Source organism: Piliocolobus tephrosceles, chromosome 5 (genome assembly GCF_002776525.5).
Source record: "Piliocolobus tephrosceles isolate RC106 chromosome 5, ASM277652v3, whole genome shotgun sequence".
NCBI classification, from domain to species: domain Eukaryota; kingdom Metazoa; phylum Chordata; class Mammalia; order Primates; family Cercopithecidae; genus Piliocolobus; species Piliocolobus tephrosceles.
Window position 1 is genome coordinate 129,388,277 of NC_045438.1, and position 23,331 is coordinate 129,411,607.

At 51.5% G+C, this 23,331-nt stretch overlaps 2 protein-coding genes across 4 annotated transcripts in view; both read left to right on the plus strand.

The window, feature by feature from the left end:
- Positions 1-3,240, plus strand: part of LOC113219905 (kinesin-like protein KIF6) — a 95,507-nt gene extending 92,267 nt beyond the window's left edge. The window contains exon 10 of the mRNA XM_026448107.1: positions 2,847-3,240. Coding sequence (XP_026303892.1) covers positions 2,847-2,863 — 17 coding nt within the window. The 3' untranslated portion in view covers positions 2,864-3,240. The remainder of the gene's footprint in view (positions 1-2,846) is intronic.
- An 11,949-nt stretch (positions 3,241-15,189) lies between these two features.
- KCNK16 (potassium two pore domain channel subfamily K member 16) lies at positions 15,190-23,223 on the plus strand. 3 transcript variants are annotated; one of them, XM_023213045.2, is made up of 6 exons: positions 15,190-15,572; positions 18,789-18,903; positions 19,970-20,136; positions 20,969-21,134; positions 21,474-21,614; positions 22,797-23,223. In XM_023213045.2, exons 1-6 carry the CDS (start codon positions 15,360-15,362, stop codon positions 22,922-22,924), a joined length of 930 nt encoding a protein of 309 aa, XP_023068813.1. In that variant the 5' UTR covers positions 15,190-15,359; the 3' UTR covers positions 22,925-23,223. The 3 variants fall into 3 exon arrangements, with proteins under 3 accessions (XP_023068813.1, XP_023068816.1, XP_023068815.1); XM_023213048.2 differs by lacking the exon at positions 21,474-21,614; XM_023213047.1 differs by lacking the exon at positions 21,474-21,614 and having other exon boundaries at positions 15,352-15,572; positions 22,492-23,223.
- The last annotated feature ends 108 nt before the right edge of the window (positions 23,224-23,331 follow it).

Sequence of the window (23,331 nt, forward strand, 5' to 3'; positions counted from 1 at the left end):
CAGGGAAGTTCTGTGGTGAGAGCTGGCCCAACACCATGAGGTGTGATTTTTTTTTTTAATGGTGTGTCTGTAGCATGCCCTCCATTCTGGGAACCCACAGTAATCAAAATCTCAATATAGACAGAGCTTCATCACTTAACTGGGGTCCATAAAGTGAATGAGTTGTAAATGGTGCCTTTTGTGTTGAGGTCTCTGCATGTAAGGAACTATGTCTTGGAGCAGAGCATGTTCTCAGCCCTATTCTGTAGCATTTCTTCCTAGGCCCCACCCCACCCACCCCCTGTCATTACTGCATGAAAGTGTGTGAGGGGCTCAGAGATCATCCGAGTGGGAGATGGCTCAGACTCCATGCTCCTTACCACCGGCAGCGTTCACAATCCTGGCCCAGGCTGCATTTCAACAGTGCAGCAGAAACATCAGACCCCAGATCTCATCAGCAGCCACATGCCCACAGGCCCCCTGCTCTTGCCCTGCCAGTCCTTGTACTAGAGAGACAAAAGCAGCGAGTTTCAGCCCTGGCCATGCCTCATAACCACTGGACCCACCCCAGCGATCCTGACTTAATGGTTCTGGGCTGTGGTCTGGGCACCAGGATTTCTAGAGATTCTCCAGAGATTTCCATTGTGTAGCAGAGCTGGGAACCGCAAGTCCAGAGTGACAGGAACACATGACCATCATAGGCTCTGGTGTGTGTACCTTGTCTTCTTACTTCCCATTCTAGGATTCAATTAGGACAGGTCGGAATGTCTTAAAAATAAGGACCATATTTGTTTAATTAAACAACAAGGCCTGGTGCGGTGGCTCAAGCCTGTAATCCCAGCACTTTGGGAGGCCAAGACGGGTGGATCACGAGGTCAGGAGATGGAGACCATCCTGGCTAACACAGTGAAACCCCGCCTCTACTAAAAAACAAAAATACAAAAAACTAGCCGGGCGTGGTGGCGGGCGCCTGTAGTCCCAGCTACTGGGGAGGCTGAGGCAAGAGAATGGCGGGAACCCGGGAGGCAGAGCTTGCAGTGAGCTGAGATCTGGCCACTGCATTCCAGCCTGGGCGACAGAGTGAGACTCCGTCCCAAAAAAAAAAAAAACAAGGCCAGCCAGAGGTCTTGCACACAGAATTAGAACCAAAGGACCAAGGCCTCACAGCCATGAATTATTTCCAATCTCTTCCTCCATATTAGCTGGACATTCAATGTATCACCAAGAACTACCCATTCTTCCTCAGCAATATCAAGCCAACCAAGCCCACACTCGTCACCCACCACCAGGTTCCTGTGGCCACACCTGGAGGGCTGCAGCTGCCTGCTCACCTCTTCCCTGACCAACTTCACCCCTCAGTCTCTCTGTCCACTGCATTTCTTTTAAACATTGTATTTATTACTTCATCCAAGAATCTCAGAAATTCTCTGTTGCTCTTATTAAATTAGCCAAACTTTAAGCAAAATAACTGCATATCACTCTTACCAGTTCTTCTCACCCTTTAATGTGCTAATGAATCGACAGGTTTTGTCAAACTGTAGATTCTGATCCAGTAAGTGTAGGGTGGACCATGTCTTAGACTCTGCCTTTCTTAACAAGCTCCCTGGAGATGCCAGCACTGCTGATCCAGGGACCACACTTTGTGGAGCGAGAAGCCACCTTGCTTTTTTCAGGTATCTCACCTGCTCTAGCAAAGAGAAATGTGAGGCCCAGAGAACTGACATGACTTGCCCAAAGTCACACTGTGGGTTGGGGACTGTCCTGGCTAGAACTCAAGGGCCCTGGTTCTCAATCCAGAGAACCCTCTCCATGCCCAGCCATGGGAGGTGACAGGATAGGGGCCATGTGGTCAGGAAGAGCTATCCTGGAATATAATTAATATCTGGAGCAAAAAGCAAAGAGAGAACCTCTCTGGGGGTTAGGTAGGAGCATCAGTGAAAACCATGCGGTTGTCCGGGTGTGGTGGCTCACGCTTGTAATTCCGGCACTTTGGGAAGCCGAGGTGGATGGATCACTTGAGCTCAGGAGTTTGAGACCAGCCTGGACAACATGGTGAAACCCCGTCTCTAGTAAAAATACAAAAATTAGCCCAATGTGGTGGTGGGTGCCTGTAATTCCAGATACTTGGGAGGCTGAGGCGGGAGAATCACTTGAACCCGGGAGGCAGAGGTTGCAGTGAGCCAAGATTGTGCCACTGCACTCCAGCCTGGGTAACAGAGCAAGACTCTGTCAAGAAAGAAGGAAAGAAGGAAAGAAGGAAGGAAGGAAGGAAGGAAGGAAGGAAGGAGGGAAGGAAGGAAGGAAGGAGGGAAGGAAGGAAAGGAAAGAGGGAAGGAGCGAGGGAGGGAGGGAGGGAGAGAAGAAGAAAAAGAAAGGAAAGAAAAAGAAAGAGAAAAGGAAGAAGGAGGGAGGGAGGAGGGAGGGAAAAGAAAAAGGAAAGAAAGAAAAGGAAGGAAGGAAGGAAGAGGGAGGGAGGGAAAAGAAAGAAAGAAAAGAAAGAGAAGAAGGAAGGAAGGAAGGAAGGGAGGGCGGGAGGGAGGGAGGGAGGGAAAAGAAAAGACAAGACTCCAGCCTAGGCGACAGAGTGAGACTCTCTAAAAAAAAGAAGAAGGAAAGAAAAGAAAACCGTAGGGTAGGAAAACAGGTGTCAGTCTCAGCCTAGGGAGGTGGAGCTTCTGCAAAGGGCTAAGGGGGCCTCTTCCTTCAGAGCTTGGGGTATAAATGCAGCTCCTGGGAGGCAAGACACAGATGCAGTGCCCAAGACCCAGGGGCAGTGGCCAGTGGCCTCCCCTCCTCCCGATTCAATCCTGGGAAAAGTCAGTATTGGTATGCACAGCCTAACCAAAAGCATCCTGTCCCCCTTTCAGGTTTGGGAAGCAATTGAATTTCCAGGAAGTATCCAGCCATGCATTATGCCCGCAAAAATGAAGTACAGATGAAGGCAGCGCTCCTCACTTGCCCTGGCTTCAGCAGTGAACTATGGGCTGCTGGGAGCAACCAGTGACTTTGATTCCCATGGAGGGGGCTATATTTCTTTAAGGATACTGTCCTGGAGGCCACCAAGACGCTGGGGCAGGGGCTGACCATGACATCCGCCCTGTGGTTCCTGGAGCTGCTGGCAGGACCGAGCAATGCCAGAGTGCTGGGGCAGGGTGAGGGCTTCAGCTCGCTGTTGTAGTGATGTTTCGTGTAGATCATTATAAACTTTTGAGAATGTGAAATACACTGTCATAGTATAATGTCAGAGGAAGCTCACACCAATGGAATGTGGGGGAAATATTTTTATTTTTAGCGATTTGCCAGCTCTCTCCCTTGGCCCATGCTCTGGTTTGGAAGCCCAGAAACGGCCGTGACAGGTCCAGGCAGGCTGTCCAGCCACAGGCAAGGCAGTGGAACGCAGGGCATCCTGAAGGCCAATCCTCATCCCCAGACCACGTCTTTCACCATCAGCCTCTTGGCCAGGATGACCTGGAGGCAGTGCCCGAACAGCTGTGTCTCCAGGGAGCCATCTGCCCTGCAGGGTCTAAGGACATCATAGCACCCAGAGAACAGCGGGCAGCTCCCGGGGGCTCTGCTGAGAGCTCGAGAGAGGGCAGTGTGTGTACCTTGGACCTCACAACCTCCATCCAGCCACTTGGGGCCTTGCAGGATTTGGGCCAACACTCCCACTTCCACAGGGAAAAACATAGCTGCCTGGGGGTCTTGTCTCCATGGGCCCTTTCCATGACAGATCCGAGGGAAGGTGGGTGCTTGAAGAACTGCCCCCTGGGCCAGGGGGTTCCAGCCCAGCTGCAGCCAGGGAGGGGCAGCGGAGGGTGAGCAGGAGTGGCACCTGAGAATGAAGCTAACTGCATAAAAGTGCTTGTCCACTGCTTCTGGTGTCTCTGTCCTATAAATATAGGACCTGGTGATCCTGGAGGGGGAGCAGAGAGGTAATATAGTATAATTGGCTTGATTTTCTTTTTCCTTTTTTAGGATTGGGTAACAGGATCATGCGGGAGGAGATGAAACCATTACATTTCTAAGCTAGGCAGGCCCATCGAGCTCCTCTAATCCACACCCCTGGTTTATACAGTAGAAGACCCGAGTGAAGGGGAGACTCGGCTTGCTGTTCTACGCTAATTAGTGACAAATATCCCCTCTTCAGGGGGCTTCCCCTGACCACTCCATCTTGAGTCACCCCCTAGTTATCTCCTATCCCATTTTACCATTTCTTTCTCCATCACTATCTGACATATTACCGTTCTGAACTTGCCTATTTTTGTAATACGTGCAGAGCCCCCCATAATACTAAGAGCTCCAATGCAACAGGGACCTGTTGGTCCTGCTCATTGCTGTGTCCCAAGCACAGAGTCACTGTTCAGTAAACAGTCCTTCAGTTCATGAATAGATGAGCCAGAACCCAGATGTGTTTCTCAGGCTAGTGTCACTCTGACTTCCCCTGGCTCTCATTGAATCCCATCGGGACAGGGGCCAGCATCTCTGGTCCACTCCTTGCCCTCACAGTTCAGTGGAACATAGTAAATCCTCTGTAAAGTCTGTAGAACCAGAGGAAGACCAAATTCTATTCTAGAAGCCTCCCCAAGAGTCCATGGAACACACATGTAAATGCACACACACACACACACACTCTCTCTCTCTCTCTCTCAGGAGCCCCAAAGATGGCATGGCATTTGCCCCAGTCCCCTGTGTAGCAGCAGCAGTATTCTTGGCATACCTTAGTGCCCTCAGTCCTCTAGAGCTGAGTAGAGTCTACTGACTTTTTAATTTTCTTTTATTTATTTTTTGAGATGGGGGCCTCACTCTGTCAGCCAGGCTGGGGTACAGCAGTGCGACCATAGCTCACTGTAGCTTTCAACTCCTGGGCTCAAGTGATCCTCTCACCTCGGCCTCCAAAGTTACTGGGACTATAGGCATGCACCACCACACTTAGCTCATCTTAAATTTTTTGTAGAGACAGGGTCTCACTATGTGGCTCAGGCTAGTCTCAAATTCCTGGCCTCAAGCGATCCTCCTGCCTTGGCCTCCCAAAGTGCTGGGATTGCAGGCATGAGCCACCATACCCTGCCAGAGTCTTCTGACATTAGATCTCCCACTGAGACAGCATCCCCTGGATCCAAAAGCCTTGACAGAGATGCGTGGCATGGCCCCATGTGGGGTGTGAGCCAGCCTCCTGGGGCAATCACTAAGACAGGAAAGGAAATGAAGACAGAAAAACGCACTACCTGGGATCTGAGGCCACTGGTGTCCAGACCATATGCAAAGTGTGTGCAGCAACTGACCAAGGAGCCTTTTGCTCTGAACATCCCCTCCCAATGGAAACCCATGCTTGACGGCAGTGCACCTTCCCAAAGTTCACTGGCCTCTGCAAATGGGAGAAATTGATTCAATGTTTTGAAGACTTTCCAGCAATCCACCTGGGCTCAGTGGAGCCATGGATGACAAGAAGTATCTGAGTTCACTCTAGGCCAAAATGTAGAGTTTTCAAAAACATTTTCTGGAAAGCAGCCTAGCCAGTGACTCCAGCCCAGTTCCTGCTAGAATTCAACTGGCTCTACCAATCCCTTGACAGGAAGTGGGGTGGAAGGAGGTTGGAGGAGGGAGGTTAAAATGTAGCTTGCTCAGATCTTGCTAAAAAGGATTTTTAGAAAGCAGATAGAGAAACTGTGGTATACTGAATATGTCGTTTTAATTCTTCACCACCAGAATACAATTACACATCCAAAGCTTTGTCATGGCCCACTTTGACTAATGTGATGTTGGCAAACGTGCTGCAGGCAGAGGCCTGAATTGTGCTCGCATGGTTTAGCTTGCCTCTTGCTCCGGTGATCTCTCTTAGGATGGACATGCCCTGGGTAGCTGCTGCTCTTTCCGCCTGGAACATCCAGAGAGCAGACCTGAGCCCAGTCTACAGCCTGGAGCAGAGCTTCCCAGGCAAGCCCAGCCCAGATCAGCTGAACTATGGCTCACCCAAAGACCTGTTAGCATGAGAATATGTGCTGCCTGTCATAAACCACTGAGGTTTAGAGGGGCTTGTTATATAGCATTAGTTGTGGCAATAGCAGACTGGCACAGAAATCGCAACCCAGAGACACTAAGTACCTGACTAGATCTAGGATTTATCAGCCCAGAGCTCATCGTCTCACCATACAGCCTGTGGAAAGGCACTGAAAGCATCCTGTATATGGAAAAACAGGACCGCCACCTACAGCCATGATGAAGCAACAAGGACTTGATTTACCCTCCTGCTTTAAATGACTAGAAATGAGACAAAATCCTTTATACAAAGCAATGGTTTTCAGCCATTGGAAAACAAGCAATATAGGGTATGATTGATCCCCAAGAGAAGGGAAACAAGTGAGGGGGGCCCTATGATTGTTCCAACTTACTGCCTGCAGTGAGTTTTCAGGCTGCAGCCCAGGAAGGGGGAATCAGGTAGAGCCCAGTGGTTTCCCTGAGTTGAGAAATGGAACTGGGAATCCAGGGAGGACAAAGTGGCTTAAATTTGCAAGGCAGAGTCCCAGGGATGAGAGAGAGAGAAGGAGAGAGAGGGAGGAGAAAAAAGAGAGAGAAAGAGAGAGCATGCTCTGGAGATCTTCAGAGGGTTACCCTTGAGTCTTCAGCTAACTACCGATCAACATGTTCATGTGAGGAAATTACCCAAGGCAGGGGAAAGAACCACCAGGAAGGAACAGGTGGAATAATTTCCTGAGATAACACTGCGTTGGGAAGAGTTCATGTTTCCAACAGCCAGAGTGGAGAAACCTCCTCCCAAAACAGTCATTGTATAGAGACACAGAAGGTACTGCCTCAGAAGTGGGGCCAAATTAGTCCTAGATGATAGATTGCTCTGATCCCACCTAACAAAGCTTAAAAAGCCAGCCCCAAAGGAGTCAAATTGTTTCCAGTAAGTTTCCAAGTAACTTCACTGAGTCCCAAAACAAAGCTCGAAAATATCTAAAGGAATATGAAAAACAAACCAAAGAGAAACCAGCATCCAACAATATAGAATCCACAATGTCTGGTGTTCATTAAAAACTAATCAGGCATGCAAAGAAGCAGGAAAATATGGGCCATGAGAGGAGAAAAAACAATCAATAGAAATAGAGGCCGGGTGTGGTGGCTCATGCCTGTAATCCCAGCACTTTGGGAGGCCAAGGCAGGAGGATCACCTGAGGTCAGGAGTTTGAGACCAGCCTATTCAACATGGTGAAACCCCATCTCTACTAAAAATACAAAAAGTAGCCGGGCGTGGTAGTGCGTGCCTGTAATCCCAGCTACTCGGAGGTTGAGGCAGGAGAATCGCTTGAGCCCAGGAGGCAGAGTTTGCAGTGAGGCGAGATCACATCATTGCACTCCAGCTTGGGCAATAAGAGCGAAACTCTGTCTCAGAAAAAAAAGAAAAAAGAAAAAAGAAATAGAAATGGCCCCAGGCATGGCACAGTTGATAGAGTAAATAGACAGAAACATTTTTAAAATGCAATGGATGTGTGTTTCAAATCTAGGCAGAAAAATGCTCCTTGTAATTCCTTAAACATAAACATGGTTCATTCATCTGGTCATTGTTTTGACAAGGATGTGCCATCCATTGTGCTAAGTTCTGAGGATTCAGAGGTGACAGTCAGAGGTGACAGACAGAGAAAGTGCCAGCATTCTTGGAACCTACATTCTAATGAAGGAGAGGGACGAGTCAGGCATGGTGGCTCACGCCTGTAATCCCAACACTTTGGGAGACTGAGGCGGGTGGATCATGAGGTCAGGAGTTCAAGACCAACCTGGCCAACATGGCAAAAACCTGTCTCTAGTAAAAATACAAAAATTAGCTGGATGTAGTGGTGCACACCTGTAATCCCAGCTGCTCTGGAGGGTGAGGCAGGAGAATTGCTTGAACCCAGGAGGCAGAGGTTGCAGTGAGCTGCAATCGCGCCACTGCACTCCAGCCTGGAGTCTCACAACGAGAGTGAGACTCCTTCTCTGGGAAAAAAAAAAAAAAAAAATAGGAGAGAGACAATAAGCAAGTAAGCAAGACAATCTGATAAAGAAGGAGTTGGGGTTAGCTGGGCATGGTAGCAAGCACCTGTAGTCCCAACTACTTGGGAGGCTGAGGTGGGAGGATCCCTTGAACCCAGGAGGTTAAGGCTGCAGTGAGCTGTGATCACGCCACTGCGCTCCAGCCTGGGTGACAGAGCAAGACCCTCTCTCAAAAAAAGAAGAAGAAGGAGTTCGGGGTAGGGTCGGATGGGCTTGGACTCACTGTCAAGGTAGGTGGGAGTGTGAGAACCTGGCAAGGTGCAAAGAGAGAAGCAGGGAAGGGAAACTTAGGACAATGGTGGCAGGTTAGGTATTGGGTGATGGGAAGAGGCACAGGATGTGGAGCTTGGCAAAAAGGGGACTAGTGGGGATTTGGGCCATGTGAGCACGTTGGGGAGACAGCGTTCCTTCCATAACACGTGTCCAGGGACTGCCAGGGCTCTGAGGCAGAGCAGGTGTAGAGAGGTTGGCTGTGAATGTTGGAAGTTGAAAACGTATGTCAAATATGGGAGGGAAAAGCAGTGTTTCCTTGAATACGAGCTCCACCTCACCTTGCGAAAAGTGGCCTCTGAGTGTAGCCCTGGATGCATCTCTCAAGGAATAGGAGGAAGCAGCAACCTTTTCAGAGTTAACTGCTTTATTTGGGTTTTCCACGGCCCCGTGCCAGCCAGTAGGGCTGAGCCAGTTTCACCCACCCTGAGCAGGAACTCAGCAAAGAGCAAGAAGCACACCAGTTCTTTCCATTCCCTCAGCTCCTGATCTCGGGAGGGCAGCCCCTCCCCAGACCAGCACCCATCCCATTCTGGCCCCAGGTAGGGGATGCTGTTGTTATCTTTTCTCTGAAATATCTCCTGGGTTTGTCTTTTCCATCACTGTCCTTAGACTGAGGCAAGCAGTCTCCCTGCCTTTAGCCCCCTGTTTTGGGGGGAACCTGAGCTTTGACGTGCTTTGCTAGAGATTTTCTAAGTCTCCCTGTGGTGCTGGGACAAGCCATGACCAACAGCGTCATCCATGCAGGCCACCCCTAACACAGTCCAGGCCTCATGTGGGTCTCAGTTCCCTTTTCTTCTTTCAGGAGGTTCTCCAGTGCCTGCACAGGGTTGACCAGATGTCCCAAGGTGCTCTAGGACTCATGGCCATGAAGCTGTTTTAGGGCTTCCTAGTCAGTCCCTGGTTCCAGGAAAGCAGCCTGATGAGTAGATCATTCCTGCTGGCTGGTGTGGCATTTCTTTCATGGCACTACCTGGGATTGGGCCACCAGACCTGGGCTAACATGCTGATTTGAGGGACTCTTAACAGTCCACCACAGGGCAAAGAATCATCATGTGAGCCAATTAGACAATAAACAAATGCCTAAGTGCCTCATCTCTGTCATTATTCTAAATCTACACAAATCGATTATTATACCTCACATGGGCTCATGAATTTGGTACTAAATTTTTTTTTTCATCAAATTGTTTATACACACAGGGGTCCATCCACGAAAACATATTTGCCAGGACCCTCACGCACCAAGAGCAACTGGCCCTCTCTCCCCTCTGGTTTCTGGGCTCAGTATCTGTCCCAGGCCCTGGGGACGCTCTGCTCCTCCCTGTCTCGGCTGCACTCCTCATCCACATCCTAGCTCACAGCAGCCCAGGCCTCCTGCTGCTGCAGCTCCAATGACTCTCAAAATCTGGGTTTTTCTTATAGTCTGAGAGGTGAGGGGATGTAGGGAGATTCATTCACAGGGGATGTCCAGCAGATATTTTAACAATATCTTTCCTGGCCAGGTGCAGTGGCTCACACCTGTAATCCCAGCACTTTGGGAGGCTGAGGCAGGTGGATCACGAGGTCAGGAGTTCAAGACCACCCTGGCCAAGATGGTGAAACCCTGTCTCTACTTAAAGTACAAAAATTAGCTGGGCATGGTGGCAGGGGCCTATAATCCCAGCTACTTGGGAGGCTGAGACAGAGAACTGCTTGAACCCGGGAGGTGGAAGTTGCAGTGAGCCAAGATTGCGCCACTGCACTCCAGCCTGGGCGACACAGCGAGACTCTGTCTCAAAATAAATTAATAAATAAATAAATACAGTATCTTTCTTTTTTCAATTTGAGTGGCCATCAAGAGATGCGGGTATGGTCTTCCCACTCTTGTCATGCTTCCAAGGGCATTGGCCTAATATGCCAGGACAAGCTGACCACCCACCCCTCCATTAAGGTTCACAGAAGAGCAATTTCCCTGCAGCACTTACCACAGTGACCCAGACAAAGGGATGGAGAACTAGAGCCTGTGACAGACAGTGTCAGTGCCCTGCAGGATCCCCCCCAGCCTGCCTGGAGGTCACGTGCAGCATTCGTGGAATGTCTCCATCTACACCAGTAGCATTCTGTCCTAAGCACCTGCATCTTTCTACGCACGAGGACTCTCTGGCCACAGGAGTGCTCTCAGCCCACAAGCAGGGCAGGCTGGCAGTGCAGGAGTTAACCTCCCCAGGAGCAATCCTCAATTAACAAGGGACAAGTGTAGGTAGATAAACACCCCAGCTTCCTTGCCACTCTATGGGACAACTCTACAGCGTGTTCTACACAGGATGGGGACCCAGTTGCCCGTAACAGTCACCTGTGCAAAAACACGCCCTGAATCGACTGCCTTCCATTCCCCACTCCCCTGTTTGCGCATCCTGGGGTCAGGTTCCGGATGAACCACGCACACCCACATTATGTTTCGGGACCCGCGCTGAGGGAAATCCAACTTAGACAAGGGCATCCATTTCAGAATTATGGGTAAGGGCTCTTGAAATCACGCTCTCCGGGCTGGTGGAAACGGGAGCCCTCTGCCCCCACTTCAACCACAGCTCCACTCTTAACTAGGCTTCAGATCTGGGCTCTGGCAAAGATTTCATGTGTGAGAGAAATCCTTTTCCTTAAAAAAAAGAAAGATGCAATTTCTGAGCAAAATTAGTAACGGGTGTGTTTGTTTATTTGTTTCAAGGCTTTACCTTGAATCACCTTTCAGCTTTCCCTGGTCTGTCTGCTGGTCCCAGCACGAGTTGGCCCACCTCTGAGATCATACTCACGAGGGCACACAAAGACCCCTACAAATCCGTGCCACTGCCGCCTCCATATAGGATGCTGTGAGGAGACTCTGGGAGCCCAGGCTCCCACATCCAAAGCTTGCTGCTCTAGCCACGTGGTGCAAACTATTTGGGGGGCACAGTTAGGGAGGTGGCATCTAAAACCAGTGCTCTCTGTCTCCACTTGCCCTATCTACTACAAGGCATGCACCTGGGGCAGGAGGGCCTTATCTTCTCCCCTGCATTCTAGTTTGGAAAGTGTCCTTTTCCACCCATATGGATATGTGTCTATTGAGGGGCTCCACAGTGAATACCTATGTTAGATGGTGGGATGGGCGGTCTGTCCTGTCCTTATCTCGGGGCTCGTTCAGATGGAAAGAGGCTAGTGCCCAGCTGCTCTGTTTACTCTGCATTCTCTACCCATTGTACACTGAATCGATTGGGCAGATGGGGAGGGGGTGTTGTTTTTCTTCTTTTTCCCCAATCTCCTTATTAGTTCAGCCTCAGAAAGTCCCTTATCACCTCCGGATGTCAGGCCACACTCTGTCATCAGGACTGGCCATGTCAGGCTCTCCATTAATTGATTTTGCCCTCTCCCTTGGGAAGCATAAATTGGCTCTGCCCATTAGCAGCAATAATTCCCTGAAAGGGATTGTAAATCATGCCTTGTGTCCACCCAGAGCTCACAGCAGAGTGGTGCCCACATAGGGAGATGTTGGACAGGGAGGTCCCCGCAGCCCTGCAGTTTTTCTCCTAATCTTGGCCAAGTGCTGACCTCACAAGACCACAGTGGACTAGGAAGAGTAGCTGAATCAGGTCCCAGCACATGGAAGGCGCTCAGTCAGTGTGTGTAGAATGAGTTAAGGCAGGAAGCGAGGGAGGCAGGATGGGAACATCCTCTCTGGAGCAGAGAGCTCTGTGGGCCTCTCGAGCTGAGATCTCCCCTAAAGTCCACCATTATGTTGCCCTTTCCGTGGCTATTGTGGCCCTAGGGTTTTCAGAAGTCCCCCATTCAACTGAACATGCTTCTGAGAAAGACTCTATCCTAAACCCCAGCCACGTGAAGTCTTGTTGGGCTTGGGTGGTTTTGAAAAACTGATGTAAGAGGGAGATGTGAGGGTGCAACCAGAAGAGAGTAGAGAGGCAGCAGTGCAGAGAAAGAGCCAGGAAAGGCAGGAGGAAGCTGCACCAGCTGACTTTGCCAGAACATGGTAGAGTCTCAACAGATAGTCCCAGCACACAGTCGGCTCCCAACAGATCATTCGTAACTGAATGGAGTGTCTGCCCACAGTGAGTCTGGTACCACTTCCTGCCCAGGACCTGAGGGAGGGAGGCACCTTGATGGCTGATTCATCCCTCCCTCTACCCCAGCCCACCTCAGACATCCCTGTGGCCCACTGCGTTCACCCCCTTCTCCCATGCAGATAGTCCATTCTCTTTTCCTTCATTTCTGTCCCCCTTAGAACAACCGTCATTACCTGCAGACTGCGTCCAGACTGCTTGATACTCAGTGCTACAGAGTTGCTCAGTCCTGCCTGAAGCCCTGCAGACATCCACGGATGAGCTTTCTAAATGATACACGAGAGAGCTCTCCATGTATTGAGTTTCTCCAGGGCAATCAAATAGGGTTTGACTCTCACACTGCCTTTCAGATATAATTCTAACCCTTGCTTAAGCCAGGAGCTAGTGCATCTGTAGTAGAAATGAGTGGCAGCACTCTGTTGCCCCATCTGAGTCCAGATGCTTCCTTCTCCCTCCAAGACAAGCCCACATCCCAACAAGGTGCCGTCTGGGAAAGCTCTGGAACCATGTGAGATGGGGCTTGCTCAGAACCACTTCAGAGATCCCCAGATGGCCTCAGAGGATTCCAGAAGCAGCAGAATTCCAGAGAAGGTGGGCTCCATCACACCACCCCCAGACAGGGCCATGTCTAAGCCACAGGGTAGACAAAAGCCTGCAGGCTTGTCACTGCGTCAGGACATTCTTGGTGGTGCGCAACTGTAGTCCCAGCTACTCAGGAGGCTGAGGCAGGAGAATTGCTTGAACCCGGGAAGTGGAGGTTGCCGTAAGCTGAGATTGCACCGCTGCACTCCAGGCTAGGTTATAGAGTGAGACTCCGTCTCAAAACAAACAAACAACAACAACAAAAATAACAATTGGGAAGTAACAGAATACCTAATGGTGGCTGAAACAAATAAGGTTTATGTTTTTAATATAAAAAGAAATCTAGAGAGGTGTGTGCAGGAATTGGTCCAGTGTCTTTGCAGTGCCCATGACCTTTCCCTCAGGGACACAAGATGGCTCAGCAGGTCCAGACAGAAAGAGGGAGAAATGTGGGGCCAGCTGCAGCTGAACCCTTTGTCAAGAGACAACAATTTTGCCCAAACCTCCACAGCCACCTCTGCCCAATCATGGCTGGACCTGGGTACGTGGCCAGCCCCAGCTGCAAGGGAGCTTGGGAAAGTGGGAGACCCTCAGGCCTTCTCCCCAGGTTTTAATGTGTTTTTCTTCCAGTGGCCTAGCCTGCACCTAGGGCTCTCCACAAGCTCCTGGAGCCATTTTGCCTGCACGTGTGCAAAGCCAGAAATGCATGAGTGACGGACTAATGTGGGAATATGAAGGCCCAACTCCCCTGCTGGGACTCACTGGGATGCACTTCACCTGCCAGGGCTCCCAGGAATCAGGCTGAGGCTGGGACTGTGGTGTCTTGTTTGGTTTTCTCCTCAGTCTGGCCCTCTTGCCCACTGTCTTATGGGTCTTCAGTGACTTCACTGCTCTCAAGGGCTGAGACAGAGGGGAGCAGGATTAGCACGATGAATTAGACCAATTATGCTCCATTGCCTGGGGCTGACACTTACAAAGCCGGGGTTCTGCTACCTGGGAAGGAGGAAAAGGATACTCAGCACGCAACTCACAGTGTCTGCAGCCACAGCTCATTAAAGGAAACAGCAGAAAGCACAGCAGAGAAATCGGAATCCTCGCCCTGGGCTAGTGGGAATATAAAACGGTTTAGCCACTTTGGAAAACAGCCTGGCAGTTCCTCAAAAAGTTCAACACAGAGTGGCCAGATAATCCAGAAATTCTACTCCTAGGTATGTACCTGTGAGTAATGCAAACATAGGTCCACAGAAAAGCTTGTACACAGAGGTTCATAGCTTCTTTATTCTTAAAAGAAAGAAACAGAGACAACCCAAATGTCCACCAACTAGAAATCAAATGGATAAACAGATGTATTATAGCCACACAAGGAAATATTACTCAGCCAGAAAGAAGGAAGAAGTACTGTTACATGTAGCAACAAGGCTGAACCTTGAAGACTCTGTGAATATACTAAAAACCATTGAATTGCACACTTTAAATGTGTGGATGATACAGCATGTGAATTATATCTCAATAAAGCTGTTATACATGTACATGAACAAGCATGTGCACACACCACACACACACACACACAGGCAAAGAGAAAGAAAAGCACCCTCAATTCCATCCACTCAGAGCCACTGGTACTATCCCAGGATCAGGATATACTTTGTTTCTTTTTAATTCACACATATATTTCACCGACATATCCTCTGAAGGTAACCCACTAGAGGGCTTCATGCAAGACAAGTTAGCAAAAGTTATAAAACCAATGTATCCAATTTATCAGCAGAACCAACCCTGATACTCTTACCATCGGGCTGAGCCAGACAATCACCTGCCTATTTACTTTGCCCTGATTTGTCGCACAGTTTACTCATCCTGAGGTTCCCCCAACTGGCAGGTCAATTCTCCTGCCCCATCTTGTAGCCAAGGCAACCGAGTAGAAGGTTTATTTGCACCCATTCTGATCTATTCCCAGCTCCTAAGCTGGGGGCTTACAGCCTTCAAGGGCGAAGACGCTGGGGGCTGCCGAGAGAGCCCACTGGGGCCTGGACAGAGTGAGCACACCTATCCGGTTTAGCCCAGGAACATCCATCCAACTTGGAGGCAGGAGAGACATGAAGCACTCAGGAGAACCTGGTGGGTCTCTTTGAAGGGTCCAGGACACTGACTTGCTGCTGTCCATGGAAACAAAGGCCAGGAGGGGGTGGCCGGCCTGTTTGCACTCACAGCATAGCACTTAGTGCAGCCAAGCTGAACCGCACTGTTCAAACAGTCTCCCCAGCCCTGCGCCAAGGAGGAGGGCAGGGCAGGCGGCAGCCTGGGAACAGGTCCCTAGGTGCTTACTCCTCACCTGTGCTTACTCCTCACCTGTTTCCCACCTCTCCCTCATAGCCAGCCCCACGGCCCTGGCAGGGTCCTGGCCACAGCATGCCCAGTGCTGGGCTCTGCAGCTGCTGGGGTGGCTGGGTGCTGCCCCTGCTGCTGGTCTATGTCTGCTACCTGCTGCTTGGTGCCACCATCTTTCAGCTGCTAGAGAGGCAGGCGGAGGCTCAGTCCAGGTACCACTTTCAGTTGGAGAAGCTGCGCTTCCTGGAGAACTACACCTGCCTGGACCAGTGGGCCCTGGAGCAGTTTGTGCAGGTGAAGGGGGGTGATGTGGGATGGGGATGGAGAGGCTTGGGAAGGTTGGTGGAATGAGGGTTCCTGTGGCAGATCCAGAGTCCTCACCCAGGGACTGATGCCCCATGTGGAAACAGAGCGTGGTGGGAACAGAGAGCTTGGTGAGATCTAGTCCTGGATTCTGGCCCCAGGTCTACAACTGGATTGATGTGTGACCTTGAACAGGTCACTTAACTTCTCTAGACCCAAATAGACTTATATAAATCTAGACCCAAATAGACTTATAGACTCATCTATAAGGCAACGAGAATAACCATATCTATACTGCAGACATTTGACAGCAGATTAAAAGCACTCTCTCAGTTGTCACTTGCTGAATGAATGGGAACTATATGTCAGTGTTATCAGCGCTGTCCAAATTTCCTCCTCCCACACTTTCATACTTCCCCTTTCCCAACTCCAGGGCTGCGGCTCCTTCTGCCCTCTCCTCAGCTCATATCCCTGGGCAGAGGGCTGCAGGTGGGAGACACAGATAAATGCCAGGAGCAGCCACCACCAAGTTGGCCTTTCCTGGCCTGTTTGCACCTGGAGTTGGGTTTGGTGGGCAATGGCCGAGGTGACTGAGCTTACCAGCACTGCAGCCAGACGGGGCTCTCCCTTGGTAACAGAGTGGGTCACCCCCTGCCTGGGTCCTTCCTGCTTTCCTCTTTCCCAGAAACAAGGCAAAACCAGGTGTTGTGGAGGGAGGTGAATGCATCTGAAACAGGCCCTGGAGCGAGTGACAACAGCCCCTGCAAAGGAACAGAGCAAATGCCGAATCATCTTGATAACTAGCATTTACTGAGCACTTACAATGTGCCTAAAACAGTGGGAAACAGGGTCTTCATGACCAGCTTAATCCAATCACGATCCACTCATCAGCTGACACTGAGTGTGTTACAGGTGTTGTCTCATAATTACCTATTACAATCTCTGTCTCCAGTTTGTAGATGGGAACTGAGGTAGACTATGTTGGCCAAGGCTGCACAGCTACTGGTAGAGACAGCACTGACTCTCAGGCCTCTGGCTCTGGAGACCTGGGTCTTCGCTGCACAAATTAGTGTAAGTGTTGGGGGCAGGATGCAGCCTGAAGCAGCAGTTCTCAAAGTGTAGTCCCGGGACCAGAATCAGCATCACCTGGGAGCCTGTTAGAAATGGAGATGTCAGGCCCCACTCCGCACCTGCTGACTCAGGAACTCCAGGGATGGGTCCTGCAGGCTGTGTGTCAACAAGCCCTCCAGGTGATGTTGAGGCCCTCAAGACTGAGAACAGCTGGCCTAGAAGATGATGCGTGGCCTGGGTGGTCACAGAGAATGTTCTGTAGCTGTGAGAGACCAGGAAATGAGGCCTCCAGCTTCAGGTTTTACTCTCTTCTCCGTGATGGATAAGGTTAGTCAAAGTTGGGGGGGCCATCGTACCACATCAGGGTTCAGAACAGTTCAGGGGCCTCCCAAAACCCTGGGAGTAAGGCAGAGGCCCTGGAGAAGCTGAAACCTCTTCCTCCCTTAGCTCCGCATTGGAGGTGAAAGCCAAGCTGGAGGGCGTGGGAAGGGTTGGTAGCTGCGACCTAACTCGCTCTATAAACCAAGAAGAAGGGAGGCCATTTGCTTAATTGCAGCCCTGAAGGGGTTGCCACTGATTAGCCTGGGGGCCTCCCCAGGGAAGACAGGACATCCCTTGCCCTGAGAGTCCTCAGTCTCGGGAGAGAACCTTCCTTGCCAGGAGCAGTTGAGCTGGGCGGCAGAAGAACGCTGGGGTGAGATTCTGGAAGAAGACACATTCCTGTTGAACTCTCACACACACAGGGCAAGTTAAGTAATTAGTATTAAAAGCAGTATTAAAAATTACCTCCGTGAGGAAACACTGCTTGCCCAGGTTCACAGAACTGGGAAGTCAACAACCCGCGGCCGCCTGCATCCGGCCCCCAGCACTCAGCACCCTCAGCAGGATGAGGGCCTCAGGCTGGCAGCGGGGGACGGCCCAGGACCAGAGTACTGCCTCCCAAGAGTGAGGGTCTCCAGGGAGCGAGCATGTTTGGGAATGTTGGGCCCTGGCCACTATGTGAGTGTGGGAAAGAGAGGGAAGCCAAAGTTCACATCTTAAGAGGCCCGTTCCTGTCAAAGTGAGGAGAAGCAGACAGCCTGTGACCACGGATGCCCTGACTGGCTTGGCCTACCAGGGCCACTCCGGCCCTGAGCTAAGCACACCCACCCAGCCAGCAGGAACCGGTTCCCATAGGAATTGGAAGCCGGAACTGTTGTGTCCCTGGCTTCCTCCTGCCTTTGGGGCTCTTTAACAAGTGGCAAGACTGCTGCTGCTCTGGGACAATCCACAACTGAAGGGGAGAGGGGAGGAGGCAGGGGAGGAGGCAGCCCTGCCCATTCTCCAAGGGGCCTGGGCCCAGGGACTGGAGGTTGTCAGCGGTGGGGCGGTGTGGGGAGGTGTAGGCTTGAGCCTGCAAAGGTTTGGGTCCTGTAAAAAACACATGCAACACACACATACAGACAAACATACACGTGTAACATACAGTTGCACATGCACAACACATGCATACAACACATCACACATAAACAACCACCAAACACACACACACACACTCACACACGCCACCTTTGTCCTAGCCTCTGTTGGAATTTCTCCCATAGGCAAGGGCTGGGGCTCACTAGAGAGCAGCAAAGAGCAAGGGTGCCCACTCACCTGGACAAGTAGGAAACACAGGGTTCTCTGTCCCACCACTGGCTTCACGGCAGGCAGCCCATGGCTTCCCTATGATCCCTAAACCCCGTGTTCCCCAGCAATCCCTTCCAGACACACCCAACCTGAAATCCTCCCATTGTTCTAACAGCTGATGTGCATGCCATCCTTTTGGCCACCAGCAGCATCTCCCACGGGACCCCTCCCTGAGCATCGTCCACCTCACCCCTAAGGCCCATCTCCCGCCCCAGCCCATGCTTGCAGTCTACACCTTAGTCAGCCCTGGCCAGTGGAACAGACACTGGAGTTGGAGTCCAGTCACCTTGCACAGGTCACTTAGCCACTTTGAGCCTTCATTTCCTTTTTCCATGAAATGAGAACAATATCATCTAAGAGTATCATTAGATTAGATGACACAGAAGCATGCTGCCAAGAGCATGGCAACAACTGGTGCCCAGTAACCATCAGCTCCTTCTTCCTCCCCTGCCATGCCACCCCCTACAGGTCATCATGGAAGCCTGGGTGAAAGGTGTGAACCCCAAAGGCAACTCCACCAACCCCAGCAACTGGGACTTTGGCAGCAGTTTCTTCTTCGCAGGCACAGTCGTCACCACCATAGGTAAAGGGCTGGGGTAGAGAAGAGCTTCCCCAAGACTCCTGTCTTAGTTTGGGCTCCCCAAAAGCAGATGCTGAGGCAAGGATGTGGTGTGTCTAGAAGATGATTCAGGAAGCCCAGGGAGGGAGTGGGTAAGTGAAACAGTAGGGAGAAGAAGGCAATAAAATTTGCATTAATGAGCAGATTACTGGCTGGGGTAACTGGGCTCATTTCTGCCTGGGACCCTCTGAAAGGCTAGATGGAGCCCATCCTCAGAACGGTCCAACGAGGGACAAGAATGAAGAGCCATTTAGCTACCAACTCCTGCCCTCAAAGGTTGAGAGCTGGTCCCGAGTATATTAGTTCCCCAGCATTTTGAAACTTCCCATAGACCAAGCACACTCCTTCAGCCAGAAGAATCTCTCAGGTAGAAAGAGATGTGCAGAAACTGGGAGCGGGGGGTGATTTGTATACAGGAATTGTCCACCAGAGCTGCAGGTGGTATCTTGTGTGTTCTGAGGGAACAGGGCACTGACAGCAGCTGCTACACCCCCTTGGCCAGAAAACTCACTCCATCCCACCCCAAGGAAGAAACCTCCAGATCCAGGTCTACCCCATCCATTCAGTTAAGTCCAATTCCACATACTTTCCTAGAACTCAGGCGACATTCCAGGCAGAGTGATGGAGCTGGGGGTGGGAGATACAAACTTGGATCAGACCCAGGCTCAGCCCGCAAGGAACTTCCAGTCCAACAAAGAGGAACACCATAAATACACAAAAAACAATAATAGAAGACAAAGTCGATAATTACATAGCAATAACATAAAACACTATGGGGAACCACACCCAGTAGGGAGGAGCGTGGCAGTCAGGAGGGCTTCATGGAGGCAGGGTCATTGGAGATGGGCCTTCAAAGATGAGCAGGAGTCCTATAAATAAAAATCATTCCAGCAGAGTTCAAGGGAACAGGGGAGCTTCCCCTTCTCACTCCCAGAGCTGGTGGCAGACAAACCTCAGCTAGAGTCTGGGGAAGAGGAACAGAGGGCATTCTGGAGTCTCCATATTTGCACACGTCCCCCTTCCCTTGCAGGATATGGGAACCTGGCACCCAGCACAGAGGCAGGTCAGGTCTTCTGTGTCTTCTATGCCCTATTGGGCATCCCGCTAAACGTGATCTTCCTCAACCACCTGGGCACGGGGCTGCGTGCCCACCTGGCCACCATTGAGAGATGGGAGGACCAGCCCAGGCGCTCCCAGGTATGCCCCCTAACTCCTTTACAGGCCTGCTATGACAGATCTGTTGCAAGTGGAGTCCTCCAGAAACCGATGCTGAGATGGAGTTTGGCGTGCATGGTGTCAGGGGTAGATGCCTATGAAAGAGGAAGGGTGAAGGCAGGGTTGGGCAGAGTAGGGAGCTGGATTTCTGTGCATGCTCTACAAAGGCTTGGCCTCAAAGAGCTCTTCAGTATGTGTGAGCTGTCAGAGTTGTCCCACAGTGGGCGGAAACAGCCAGGCTTTCATACCTGCCTCAATCAGACACTGGGTGTGGCCTTCCCAAGAAGGGTATGCCCCCTGGCCAGGAGGTTCCCTGCAGCTGAACACACTGAAGAGGTGGCAGCTGGCCTACCGTCCTCCTTTGAGTGGGGGATCTCTGCAGCACATCTTTAAGGTCATCACAGAACTCCAACATCCTTTTGTGCAGTAGCAAACAAGCTCTGCAGGCTGCCCAGCGTGCCCCCAGTGCCCACCCTTGGCCAGCCGCTTGCAAGGCCAGAGGCACGCAGACAGTTCAATGATACTTTTCTGTTCCAGATCTGAGTCCCCAGGGACTCAAAGTGTGATCCCCAAGCCCAAATGGGTCTCCAAATCGCTCCTTGACCCACTAATGCAATCCCTCTGCCCAAATCTTTCCCTGAGTAGGACAAGGTCATGCACACATAGATACAACCTCCACTCAAGGGTCTGCAGGGCAGGGAAGGGGCCTAGCTATGGCCCAGTCCCATTCCCACGTTTACCCCAGACTCCCCCCAACCTCATACAATCCTGGAGACTTTCAAGTGGACTCAGGGGCCAACTCCCTTCCTCCCAGGTACTGCAAGTCCTGGGCCTGGCTCTGTTCCTGTCCCTGGGGACGCTGGTCATTCTCGTCTTCCCACCTATGGTCTTCAGCCATGTGGAGGGCTGGAGCTTCAGCGAGGGCTTCTACTTTGCTTTCATCACTCTCAGCACCATTGGCTTCGGGGACTATGTTGTTGGTGAGAACAAAACAGTCACATTATCTCAGGGTGAGGGGGCCCACTGGGATTTGGGGGACGGAGAGATGTCAGCTGAGGACAACTATTGAGGATAAGATAGCCCCTGGCCATTCAAGGGAGCCAAACCAATGATTTCTGGGGCTACTGTGGATTCTAAGCAACATTCTCAGACGTTTCTGGCCTAGGACCCATCACCACCCCGCAAACACCTACCTCCACTGCTGTTCCTTGCTATGAGGAAGAGGGAGAGAGCATCCTGGCTGGTGAGGGTCCCTATGGAAACTGGAGGTGGCTGTGCCCTGAGATCCCTGGCATTGATGCCATTCCCTTCCCTGGCAGGCACAGACCCCAGCAAACATTATATCTCAGTGTACCGGAGCCTGGCAGCCATCTGGATCCTCCTTGGCCTGGCGTGGCTGGCGCTGATCCTCCCACTGGGCCCCCTGCTTCTGCACAGATGCTGCCAGCTCTGGCTGCTCAGTAGGGGCCTCGGCATGAAGGACGGGGCAGCCCCTGACCCCAGTGGGCTCCCCAGACCTCAGAAGATCCCCATCTCTGCATGAGGCCCCCGGGGGGGTCCAGAAACCCCTTTCATCCTCCTCAGTCCCACCCTATCTGCTCTCTGGATTTTCAGTCCTGCCTTCTCCTCTCCCAACCCCCTCACTTCTCAGACAGGGCTGGTCTCAGGAGCTCTCCCAAGAGAGAAAGGAGACAGGTATGTCCAAGAACGTAACAGAGAGGAGATGTGAAATAGGATTAAAGATATGTGTGGATGGAGAGGTGCACCCTTGTCCCAGAGCCCCTGCCACAGTCTTCTACCCAAAGGTAGCCTGGAAGAGTGGCCAGATTTCCATTGTCCTCCCCATGCCCCCTTCCAAGAGACTTTACACAAACAAAGGATGACTTTACTTTTGCCTCATTTGATACCTGCACAGTGCATTTGCCAAGCCCCTACTATGTGCCAGGTGCTGAGCCACGGTCTATGCCAGGGTCTGGGGATACAGCAGTGGACGTGCCTGCCCTTGATGTGCCTTTAGTTGCTAGACAAGCAAAGAGGCAGCCCCAACACAGTGCCCAAAACGCTATGATAAGAATAGCCCCGGGGTTGATGAGAGCCCATGGGATGGCTGCAGGGAGCTTCAAAGAGAGGGGAGAGCTGGGCAGAGACTTCGGAACAATCTTAGTGAAAAGAGGATCTCTGCCCTCAGGAAGCTCTCGGCCGAGGGGCAGGCGAGCTGCCTCTCAAAGCTCGCCAGCTCCCCTTGCCTAGAAATACAGGGCTGTCTGTAAACAAGGCTTAGGACCTCTTGGGTGTCCCACCCACTTTCCTGGACATGGCCTCCCCTGACCCTCACAGGCCACCCCCTTAACTTCATCACTGCCCTGGGCTCTCTGCCTTCTCAAGAGCCTTTCCAAACACCCGCTGGGAAGCCAGAGAGCCAGCAGATCCCAAGATCCTTCCAGAAAGTGAGGTCCATGAACATCTGGCCTCTCTCAGGAATGTATTATCCAGGTCTGGCTTTTCCCCTGCCAGATTGCAACATCCCTGACCAGAAGGAGAGATTTAGACCACTCCATCCTGAGGCCTGGAAACTTTGACCTTTGCCTCTCCCACCATCCAACAGCAAGTGGGCACCTACGTGGCTGGGTTCCTCTGCATAGGTCTGAGGCAAGGCTGTGGAGCCAAGGAGGCTCCAGGTAGGAGACCAAGGGGAGGCTCTACAGCAGCAAGAGGAGTCCAAGTCACACCCCAGGACTTCCCCATATCCAAGAGAGGACTGGGAAGCTGAGGACTCATGGACTCTTCACACAGCGTTGACACTTCCTCCACTCCGGGTAGAGGGATTTCGGGGGCCTTCTCAGAAGCAAGGAGTGGACAAGCCTCTTGGTTAAGGCTCCTCTTACCTCCCAAGTTCATGGACAAGTGGCAATCAGCTGGGGTCCCTCTTTTGGGGTACAAAGGAAAGGACAGAGGTGTGGGAGACCCAAGGTGGTCTTGAGATTGACAGCAAGTCCTTGGAGATAGCCCCCGAGTCCAAGAACTTAGGCAGGGTCCCCAAGACAATAAAGTTGGTCTCTTCTATCTCCTCCCTCTGAGTGCGGTTTCCAGGAGTCCCTTCTATTGTTCATTTCAGGAAACGTGAGGGTGCTCTGGGCCCCTTCCCTCAGCGCCTGCGGTCACCCAGCAGCTTTCTCC